The sequence below is a fragment of the Alligator sinensis genome, unplaced genomic scaffold (assembly GCF_000455745.1).
Source record: "Alligator sinensis unplaced genomic scaffold, ASM45574v1 scaffold547_1, whole genome shotgun sequence".
Lineage (NCBI taxonomy): Eukaryota > Metazoa > Chordata > Crocodylia > Alligatoridae > Alligator > Alligator sinensis.
The window spans coordinates 1,777,030-1,788,303 of record NW_005842217.1 but is presented as its reverse complement, the minus strand read 5'-3'; the positions used below and the strand labels follow the sequence as shown (position 1 = coordinate 1,788,303).

General features: G+C 44.5%; 1 protein-coding gene across 2 annotated transcripts in view; it reads right to left on the bottom strand.

Annotated features, from left to right (window-relative positions):
* The window catches only part of AGO4 (argonaute 4, RISC catalytic component), a 23,395-nt gene extending 15,797 nt beyond the window's left edge, over positions 1-7,598 (bottom strand). Inside the window, exons 1-8 of one of the 2 annotated variants that reach the window (XM_006027004.3) lie at positions 7,346-7,598; positions 6,661-6,781; positions 4,063-4,244; positions 2,513-2,649; positions 2,277-2,411; positions 1,984-2,071; positions 315-462; positions 102-221 (exon numbers count right to left, since the gene is read on the bottom strand). In XM_006027004.3, coding sequence (XP_006027066.1) covers positions 102-221; positions 315-462; positions 1,984-2,071; positions 2,277-2,411; positions 2,513-2,649; positions 4,063-4,244; positions 6,661-6,765 — 915 coding nt within the window. In that variant the 5' untranslated portion in view covers positions 6,766-6,781; positions 7,346-7,598. The remainder of the gene's footprint in view (positions 1-101; positions 222-314; positions 463-1,983; positions 2,072-2,276; positions 2,412-2,512; positions 2,650-4,062; positions 4,245-6,660; positions 6,782-7,345) is intronic. The other variant, XM_025208041.1, reaches the window with a different exon arrangement.
* Positions 7,599-11,274: the final 3,676 nt, after the last annotated feature.

The window sequence follows — 11,274 nt, the reverse complement described above, 5'->3', positions numbered from 1 at the left end:
GGAAAAACAAATATACAGCTTGAAAATTTTATATAAATAAAACAAAAGTTCATAGGAAGACATTTCAAGATTTTTGGAAAACAGCTATAATAATTACTCACTAGTCTGCTGATCTCTTCCTGTCTGTCTGGGGCAGATCTGGCAGTTGCCTTTATCATGGTTGATGTCTGATTGTCTGTTAGCTTTTTGATACATCGCTGGCCTGCCACAATATTACACACCTGTATAGCAACAGAATTACAGATGGTATGTTACTGCTGAAATAAGAGGTATATGTGACAATACAACTGCAGTGAAGTTCCCAGACCCTTTACCTCAAGTGGTAAGTAAGTGTGTTTCTGTTCCTGTCCCACTTGGAGACAGGGAAGGTGAGGATATTTCAGCTGCAGACTGTACTTTTGCTTAAAATACTGAGCTACTGTACACTCCATAGCCTGTCCATTTTCTAACTGCAGAGGGAACCTATAAAAGATGCATACGTTTTGATTAAGCTTCACAAGAAAATGTTGATCTCTCCTTTTTTAAAAGTGATACAGAGCATGTATTCAGGGTGAAGGCCCCGAGATCACCCATTTTCAACCGTTATTAGTTTTATTTAATGTAAACTGTTAGGTATAAAATGTTTTGATAAAAGACAGAACTGAATTTATAGCAGCCGTGTTAAAAAAAGAGTGACCTTAGCTCAGGGGTGGGCAATTATTTTGGTTGGCAGGCCATTTAACGAGTTATAATGAACTGTTGAGGGCTGCACACAAAATATTTCAGAAGATACCATTTTAACAAATTATAGATTAAAAAATCATATACTAAAAAATAAAATCAAACATTTAATATAACATATTTTAGTTTTACTTCAAAAAATATTTTTTGTCCTGATTTATATTTTTTTGAGTAATGTATATAGAGGTGATTGCATAATAGCTCAAATAAAGTCTTACTCTTGTATATTATGTGAGGAGGGTGCGTGTGTGTGTGTAGGGGCTGCCTGCATACTAGGTCCTGGGAGCTGGCCTGAGGTGGGGGGACAAGGGTGCTTTCTGTCCCCACTCCCCGATCCAACCCACAACTGCCTCCATGACACACTGTATGGGGCCAAGCTCCACATGCAGCCCTCACTGCGCTCCCAGCTACACCAACCAAAGGCACTGCCCCAGCCCGCACATACAGCTTCCTAGCAGGGATGCTTTCACTGCTGCTGCAGCTGTCTGGGTACTGTCTGGCTCCCCCCACCGCCTCCAGGTGCCTCCCCTCGCCTCCTCTTCCTTCTGTCCCTGTTGTGCCACTCCAGGCAGGGGGTAGGGGGAACCCCCAGCCGATTGGCTCCAGCCCCAGTACACAGGGCTCCAGCTCCCGGCCACTTTGCACCCACTTGGCCATCCGCAGGTAACTGCTCGTCATGCTGGGTGGGCGCAAAGAATTCTGGAACTGAAGCCCCACATGCTGGGGCAGGAGCCACAAAACTGCAGCTTCCCCCCAACCCCTGGAGCGGCTCAGCAGGGACAGGAAGAGGAGGACCAATGCTGAAAGTGGAGGGGAGCCAAGCACTATCCAGGCGGCTGCAGCAGCAGCACTATGCATGCAGACCGGAGCCATCAGTGGGCATGGGGCAGGTATGGGCAGGAACAGGGCGTGAGCCGTTCCAGGCAGGGTTCAGCCCCATTCGGAGCACTGCAGGGGCAGCTACAGGCCAGATACAATCAACTAGTGGGCCAGATCCAACCTGCAGGCCACATTTTGCCCACCCCTGCTTTAGCTAGATATTTAAAAGCCAGTACACATCTTTAACAGTTAAATATGGTGGGAAAGTCAAGCTGCAGTCTAAGCCGACAGGCATTGTCCCAACTAGTTTAATGCATTCAGGAGTTACTTTAGAAGCTACATGAATATTTTAGCTCCTGAATCGGCTACCTTCATAAAAATGAATGCACTTTAGTTTTACTTTTACACTCTCTCTCACACGTAATTAAGACATTGTGTACGTACGTCTGATGGCTGGCTGGTCGCCTGGTAACATTGCAAACTCTGTATTTTCTCTTCATCTGACCACAGTGGGTCACTTCTACTTTTAGACCTGAGAGCCCAAGAAAGACACCAGATGTCATCAAATTATTATAATAAAATTAACTTTGAACTGCAAAAAAAAAAATAGGCCAGTGACAAGGAAAAGGCCAGCTTCTTGGATGCCCCCAGGCCATGAACTCTTTTGGTTAAGACAATGTAAACTGTCCACAGGGTTTCCAATATTTTGCAGAAGCAGATTTAAATCCAATATTTACCTCTGATTTCTTTGGTAAACTTGACACGCTGGGAATCTGTAAGAGGTTTGGTTTGTTCATTGATGTTCTGAATATCCAAGACCTCACACATGAACTCAATGATAGGTTGAGCACGATAAAATGCAGTTGCTGATACTGAGATGAAATAAGGAGAAGAAAAAAAAGAGGAGAGGATATTTAATTTTGATGAAAGAGGAAAACTCAGCTAGGGATTAAATATGGAAGTTCTTGCATACCATCAATATTGAGCATCATGTTCCACATGGCAGGCCTGACAGACTGGTGGAATCCAAACCAAACCTCCCTACCCCCACCCAGAGGGTGGTAGTAACCTTCTGGAGGAGAGAAGAAGGAGCGGCCCACAGGTGTGTATCTGATGAAACATGAAGAGTTAACACTTAAAAACATTCCCTTCGTTGTACTCCCTCAGCTTGTGAGGCATTCATTAAAGTCTTGTTGGAATCCCTGTTGCATCCAGCATTCCTTTTACACGCATTTCAACAGCATTTAAAAATTAACTAAAAGTTTCTATAGCATTCCGCCAACGTCAATTAATAGACGTGCACCGATACATTGGTCCCACATTGGATCGGCACTGATACAAGGAAAATTGACAGCATCAGCAATCGGCTTCTTTTGGCTGACATGGCCGATAATGTCACTGATAAATGCCCCTATGCGTGCGCGCAGCCACAGTGCAGCACGCAAGAGCACAGCTTGCCAACGTCCAGCTGGTAAGTCTGTTGAGGGGAAGAGGTCAGCTCGAGGCCCTCGCAATGAGGGTGGGAGTGGGACTGGGGTAGATGCTGCCCAGCCAGGGTGGGGCAGGATGTGGGACAGAGCCAGAAGCAGCTCATTGGGGGGTGGGGGGGCAGCTCCCGCTTCTGTGTGCACCGCTGGAGGGCATGGGGGGGCGGGGATGTGTGCCCCCAGATCTGCATGCACAGCAGGGCATGCTGATGCTGCAGGCTGGGCCTGCACTGGGCTCTTCCCAGCGGAGGGATGGGCCAGGCTGTGCGTAAGGTGGGCAGCAACACTGGGAGGGGGCTATGATGAATTTTGGGGTGGCTGCACCCCCTGCCCCAGTACTGCTGCCTCCTGCCTCAAGCACAGCCCAGCCCAACCCTCTGCCAGAAAGAGTCCAGCACCATCCCGGCCCCAGCCCGCAGCAGCAGCCCACCCTGCCCCATGCGCAGATTCAGGGGCATGCACCTCCCATGATGTGCACAGCAGTGGGAGTCTCTCCCCCACTCCCCAGACAAGCCACTCACAGCTCTGTCCTGCGCTCTGCCCTGGCTGGGCAGCACCTGCCACAGGGGCCTTGATCTGCCCCCCCACGCCCTTTCCTTCTCCCAACAAACAGACTTACCAGCCGGGCCAGGCTGCTCTCCAAGGTGCCAGGCCGCATATTGGCAATCGGATTGGTATCAGCCGATATAGCTCCTTAAAAAAAATAATAAAATCGGCCATCGGTATTGGCCCAAAAAATCTCTGTCGGTGCACCCCTATTAATTAAAGCTAACATATGAAGCACATCTGAATTCTACATATAAACAAGCTAGAAACGCCACCGAACATCACTGTCAGAACCACAGACAAGATCCACAAGGCTTGTGTTCACATGACACTTCCTCCTCTAATGCAAGTTTGTGTCAAAGTTAAAAAAACCACAACAGATCCCCTGAGAGCGGTGTAGTTTAGTTTGGAGGAGCGAGTCATTGTACTAATTGTAACAAATGGGCACAAGCCCATATCATTTAGGAAGAGCTCAATCAGTAGTACCCACCTCATAGAAGGAAGGTGTCGTGTAATTACATCAAGAGCCTGCACAGAGTCTTCGGGAACTTCATTCAAATGTCCAGCTAGAGCTTCCAAAAGCAGCTGAAGGCTGACCACTGACACCCACTGGATGGACACTTTAAATGTCTGATCCTTCCCCTCACCTGGAAGCGTGACCTCCATATCCACCTGAATAACCAGAGCAAGATTAAACACAAACTTATGAGAACACAATGAGTACCTTAGCCCAAGGCTATGGCACATTATTTATCTTGGTCTCGTAGACTTGCTTCGAGTGTACAGAACAGGCATCTCAACCAGGATGTGATAATTTAAGGGGCCTTTACAGTAAACAAACTTTGTTGTATAAAAAAATGTGACACTGCATGATTTAGTCCCTCCAGCACAGAGGCTCTGTTTATGTCAGCCTAAATTTCAAGTACACGTTCATATGGTGAGACCCAAAATCTTAAGCAACGATCAACATTTGTTTTTGACCCACAGTATCAGGAGTAGTAGGAAGCTGGCAGCACAGCAGGGACCTCCTGACCTCCTACAGGTACTTAAGACTTCAAAGAACTGGACTTTCTTTGGAGCTAGTCAACACCACGCTTTCATCAATACAGGAAGAAAAGATCAAAAGATAACTGACAGATGTAAAGCACTTTCCGTAGAGATTCAGAGTGGTACCCAATAAGTATTTTCATTAGCCCATACAGTGCACAGGACTCAGTTCTGCATCTGTATAATTTCTTATCTGACCCTCAGAGAGGATAGCAAACTGAATTCAGTTTCTGGAGACACTTGGCAATACACAGGTTTTACTCAAATCAGGACTTTTTTGGGATGCACTTCTGTTTGCCACATAGCTAAGAACTACTAAGACACCTTAAGAGTCTTTAGGTGCTGTTGAAATTAAAAAGTTGTAAATACAAGACTCTCAGGAAGGTGATAATCTGCAAACATTTAGTCTCATAAAGATCAACATTTAAAAGCAGTCCACCAATTGCCTTGGAAAAGATGTGAGAAAAACAAGAAACACTGGAAATATCTGGTAACTATTGATCCATACACTTTGTGCTCATGTTCCTTTTCCCTCTCTCGTTCTCGTTTAATCATTTCCTTTGTTGCCATTTCCCACATCAGATACAAGCATCATTAAAATAATTTTTTTTTTAAATTAAAACCAGGAAAAAAAATCATGCGAGTCCGTCACCCTGATCAGTTTGCTTGTATGTGTCACATGCCTGCTCCAACCTTAACCCTGGTTTTAGCATACTTTAGACCAGGGGTCAGCAACATTTTTGGGCGGAGTGCCCAAAACCCCTGCAACCTAGACTTGTAAGATGTTGGTTTGCCAGGGGCAAACCTGGCAGATGGCAGGAGAGCTGCAGGGGGCCTGATCCTTGCTGCGGCAGCATAGTCCTGGCCCCTTACCTGCCAGCTGCCCAAGGGGCACGTGCAACCACCACTGGCAATGGGCCAAGCTGGGCCTCCACAGACCCTGGCACAGCTGGTTACAGCCTCCCCAACACCTGTTGCAAGCAGCTTGGGCTCCATAGCTGGTACAAGGGGCTGCCCAGACCCCAGGCCAGCTGTGGTGTGTCAAGCTAAATGGCTTCACATGCTCCCTCTGGTATGCATGCCAGGGACTGTCAACCCCTGCTTTAAACTATGAACTTCTCAGAATATTGACTCTTTTCTAACATCTTTGCCCAATACCTAGAACACTGGAGCCCTAAAACCACTTGTGATTGCTACTATAATACAAGTATCAGAAAAGTTAGTATTAAGGAACTATTCAATCTTACAAAATCCAATATTAAGAAAAAAAGCTTCCATTAAAATCTGATCATTTCATGAAAACATTCCTTGATCTGCATTGAATTTTTTCCAAGGAATATTGGCAGCCTAAAAAGTTTAAAACATTAAAAAAATTAAATTATTTTCTTTATCCAAACTGACAAATGGAAAGAGTAAACCAGTAATATTAGATGATTCAAAGGCCTTACTGTTTTAATAAGTCACATTATTCACAACAGGGATACTTGAAAAATGACGACTTTGAACTTCAATGCCAAGTCGTGCTGTGTTAATTTAGCTGTTGCTAGAACATGCATGTGCCCTGGCAGCCATCGTTTATGGGATGTTAGGACATGCCCAATAAGACCAGTACCACCAGAACAGCACCCTTGCTGGCTACAACTGCCATGTAATTCAACAGCAAAGCATCTAACAGTACTGTCCTTTCTGTGGTTGTAACAACCTTTTAAGATCAAGGAAGTTCCTGTCATTAAATGCAATTTTGCTTTGCAGACTCAAGACCACACTACATACTGAAATTCACCTTGAGGCTGTAAACCAAATATAAGAGCTAGGGCTTAGAGAGATCCAAGAGAAAACAGAATGCAAATTCATAGACTACCCACCCACACCACTCCTACTGCCACTGAACATGGGTGTTTGAACTACAGTAACAAGTACAACAGAATCAGTATTTTAACCTTGTATAGATCCCAGCCCACCTTACAACGCCATGCAGCAGTCTCAATACAGCAATGTCTTAATATTTCTGCAAAGATTTCTTTTTTATGATAGTACTTACCCTGTCCCGCCCAATTGGCAATGGGTGTGCAGTATACATATTCCTTTTTCCATCGTATCCAGGCTGCCGATCACCAAATATCTGCATCTTGAAGTGTCTCACCATAGTATCCACTACCTCTCTAAGGAGAAAAGAATATATTTAGTTTATTTGGAGAACAGGAAAAAAAAAAATCAGCCATGTGCAAGCTCAATTATGGTAACTGGCCATATCTGCATTCTCTTCTAATCGGCAGCCTACTAGAGACGAAAGCCCACCTAACGTGACATATATCCAGATTACTAGAATATCCATTACACCTGAACAGAGACTATGGAACAATTACCTAGAGGAGATGTACATGCAGAACGGAGCATAAAACCATCCCAAGAATAAACAGCAGCTACCAGACTTCACTCTATGTTAAATGAGAAATGGAGGGGAAACAATGCTAGCTGGTCAGATGATCTGCTGCCTCAAGGCCAAGGTAGGACCGCTCCCTATTTTGCAGTGCTTCCCACTCCTACAGTCCAATTGTAAAAGCTTCAATATAGCTTTCTCCAACAAGAATATTGCATCACAGGTATTGTGAAATTAGGCGGCTACTACCTACGTAGCATATTTAAGATGAAAAGCATCTGAAGAAGTGCCAAAACAAAGTTTCTTTATGTTAGTGATTCTTAAGGTCTTAAGAGTCCATTCCTACCTGTTTACTCTTCGGGGCCGCTTTTCCGGTTTGATATCCACATCATAATGATAAACGTCAATTTTAGGGATCTGAACCTGAAAATGATTGGCTAAGAGGCGGATGGGTTTCCCAACAGTTCCCAGGCCGGGGCGACGGGGCGGCTGGAAGAGGCTTGCTGGAGGCCCTGTGGAAGTCAAAGAAATACAACTGAGATGTACTTGCAATGCAGTGGCCTCCCAACTGTGTACAGGCCTGTGATTTGATTGAAAAATCCTTGGGACGGGCTAAAGAGCACAGTCTGAAGTGGCTTAAACAGGTTGCAAATGAAAGTGCTCTGAGTGGCTCCATAGCTCTTTGAGAGCTCTAAATGATTTCCATGATGAGAAGAACAACATATGCCCAAAACATACACACTTTAGTGCTGTAATTCATCCTCAAAGTCCTAGTGACAGTTACTTCAAGACTGTGATTTATTAAGTTACCAGAGTCCTACGTGGGATTCAATGTATATATACATATGCACATATATACACACACACGTACAATAGATATACGTACTCTGCCTGCTAGTTACAGCACCGTTAGTCAACAGCAATAAAAGTTTATTTTACTGAACCCACTACAGGCTCTTAGGATTTCAGCAACTGCCATTCCTGGGCGCGTTCAAGTAACATCAGCCCAATTTTTATTTGAAAACAGATCCAACTTGGAATTTGAGAATATTATTATTTTTAAAAAGAAATGAAATGCGTGTATCTTTTTAGAAAGGACCAAATCGAAAATAAGCTTGTCATTTCCTTTATACTACATAAATAGTATATTTTTAATAATAAAATGCTAGTCAGCCTGATGAAAACTAAAGCCAATTTGAAACTGCAAGACAAGGATTGAAATGAAGAACAAACAGTGTTTTCCTACAACCAAGATGTAATGGCATGGCAAGAAGGCAAAGCTTTGTATTACAAGAAAATAGTCTCGTAGGGTTGGAGTGTTGCCATAGCCATCACGGTCCAGAAAACGTACGAGGCAAGAGTTGCGTGTGCTATCTTTTTATGAGATATTTGTGTTATTTAAAAAAAATAGTACCAAGACATCTTTAACAGAACTGGTCAAAGTAACATTTTACATTATGAAGTGTTTAGAAAACATTTATTAAAATTATTTCTACCAAAAAAATAGCAGAGGCTTACAGAAAAGACGCACATAAGTACTAACTAGCCGATGTAATCTTTGCTAATATTTTCAAGGTGCTAAAGTAAAACTGGAATTGTTATTTAAAAAAGCGGGGAAGCATTTAATTCAAAAATCACGTTTATATCATTATTATTCTTTTTAAGCTAGTAACACCTGACCTGGAAGGAACTGAACAAATCTCTTTTTCAGTATATCCTGTTCATTTGACAGCACTTAGTGTAGTCACACTAAAAACAGAAAGTTGGAAGGTAAAGCCACAAAAATGTTAGTTGGGACAGTTTAAGGCAAACTTGTGATCAGTATTGGCTTTAAAGGCTTTTTTTAACTGGATTTTAAATAAGAGCGTCCTTTTCAGTCAAAAGGCTGAAATACAGAAGTGCTAAATTAAACACAAAAAGGGGAGTAGGGCAAAGGGACGAAACAGAGGTGCAACCAAAAGATGTTTGTAATCAAAACTCAATTCCAGAACGCACTGACATTCGTTTTAGGGGCTCCCAAACCTTTACTAGAGCTACCAACGTAAGTGATAGATCTGAGAATATCAACGTCAGAACATTATGTACTAGTCATACTTAGAGGATGATGCACCAGGTATATATAGCCCATCCGATACATCCATTCTCCCAAGTTGTACAGAGCAGCACGCTGGCTTCTTTGTAGACAGCTAACATGCTACACACCATAGGCATCACACCTGCATGAACACTGGTTTGCATTTAATGACAGTGTGCAGTGCCATAGTTAAACTTAACAAAGATTGCTGCTGCTATTTAAAAAATACAGTTATCTTGACAAGTGTGAATCATCAAGGGCAATCAAAGTTTGCTGTTGCTTATTCGGATACTAGAGAGATGATCCATTAATCCTGTGCTAATTAGACTGAAGTAGCGTAGCTTTTGTGGGTGCTGACCGGCTCAAAGAGATTAAATGACAACTATATTTACCCGTTTGCCTTCTTTGGTATCAACAAGTTTTGTTAAGAAATGACAACAAAATGTCTTTGAGTGAGAGCCAAGCCAGGAATTAACAAATTAAATACCATTTTCCGGACAAAGTTAGGGCTTCACTACAATTTGTATAACTCACGACTGTAATTTGAATTTTGTCCATTCAACTTCAGTAGGATCTATTTGTATCTGCATCCCTTACACTGTTGCTTTAGCTTTCTTGCCATGTTGTCAACTGCAGTCCAACCAGCACACTTACCACAGACAGGAAGCATTTCTACACAAATAGAAGAGGACTTATTTCTGAAGTAGGAAGGTAGTGAATTTATGTTGCAGCCCTATTAATAGACTGCAAACATTCAAAATAACACCTCCACCAATCCATCTGCAAACAAACTCCCCTTATCCGGAATTCATGAGGATAGCTTTGGTGAAACGCCAGCCTTCTCCGGAAAACCACAAGTCAGAATTTGTAGATGTTTTGGCCTCCTGACAATGCAAATCTATTAGGGAAGGTATTTTGGAACTAATGTATACACTTCCTCACCAAAGCAAAGACATTTATCTTGCACACATTTTAATACTTAACCATTATTTCATGTAATATAATTTTCCAAATGGGGGGGGGGAGGGGAGGAAAATACGTTTAGCTGCAAAGTCAATTGTTTTTTGGGTTAAAGCCCAGGCACTTTTTAAATTTATAGTCTGAAGTTTCTTTTCATAGTGGCTCAGCTTCAAAAATAGACAGTGTTTATGTATGCAATATATTTCCAATAAGCCTGTACAGCATGTACGCTAGTTTTCTGAAATCCAAAAGCCTGTTTCTGCTACCAAACTGTTCCTCTTCCACAGCGTGACAGTTCCTTGGCTAAGGACTCCGGATGGTCTCTGCTACAGATCTCAGTGCAGACCGAATGTCTAGATTGACAGAAGTTTAGGGTTGGACGGGACCTTGGTGAGATCACTGGGTCCAGCCCCGCTGCTCTGGGCAGGAAAGACCGCTGGGGTCACGTAACCCCAGCGAGGCGTGCGTCTAGGCAGGGAGCCCCTGTGGCCGTTTGGGTGCCCCAGAGCACAGGAAGTCATCAGGGTTCACGTGAATCTGCTCGTGAAGTTTAGCAACCCGCTGAAGTTCCTCTTTAAAAAAATGACGACAGAGCATGGCTTGACGACACTTAGGTCCGGTTTGGCACCCAACCCACCTGACCCAGACACAGACCCACGGGTGAGCAGCCACAAATCTGCACCCACCTCCCCTGGACGCATCACTGAACGCGCCCATTGAATCAGAGGGCCCTGCCACACGTTACATATATCACGCAATTTGCTGGTGAACTGCACCACAAGTTTACACTGGCCGCGCATGCAAAGTAACTAGCACACATTTAACCGGCGAATCACCTAGCCCAGCCACGCGTGCCACGTCTGGACCACGCCATTCACTGCCTGCCCGCGCAATACACCAACCCGGCCACGCGGGCCACGTCACGACCGTCTCATTTGCTAGTCGACGGCCGGGCTAGGCACACTGCGCCACACGGGCCACGTCACGACCGTGCCATTTGCTACTTGACCGCACAACAAACCTGGCCACGCACGCCACGTCTGGATCGCACCATCCGCTGGTTGACCGCTCAATAAACCCCGCCTGGCCACGCGGGCCACGTCCCGAACGGCTTGACCACACGATACGCCTGGCCCGCCCGCACCTCGATCACGCCGCTCGTTGGGCGACCGCGTGACACGCCGGCCTGACCACGCGTGCCACGTCCCGAACGCGCCGCAAGGATATCGGTATCGCACAAC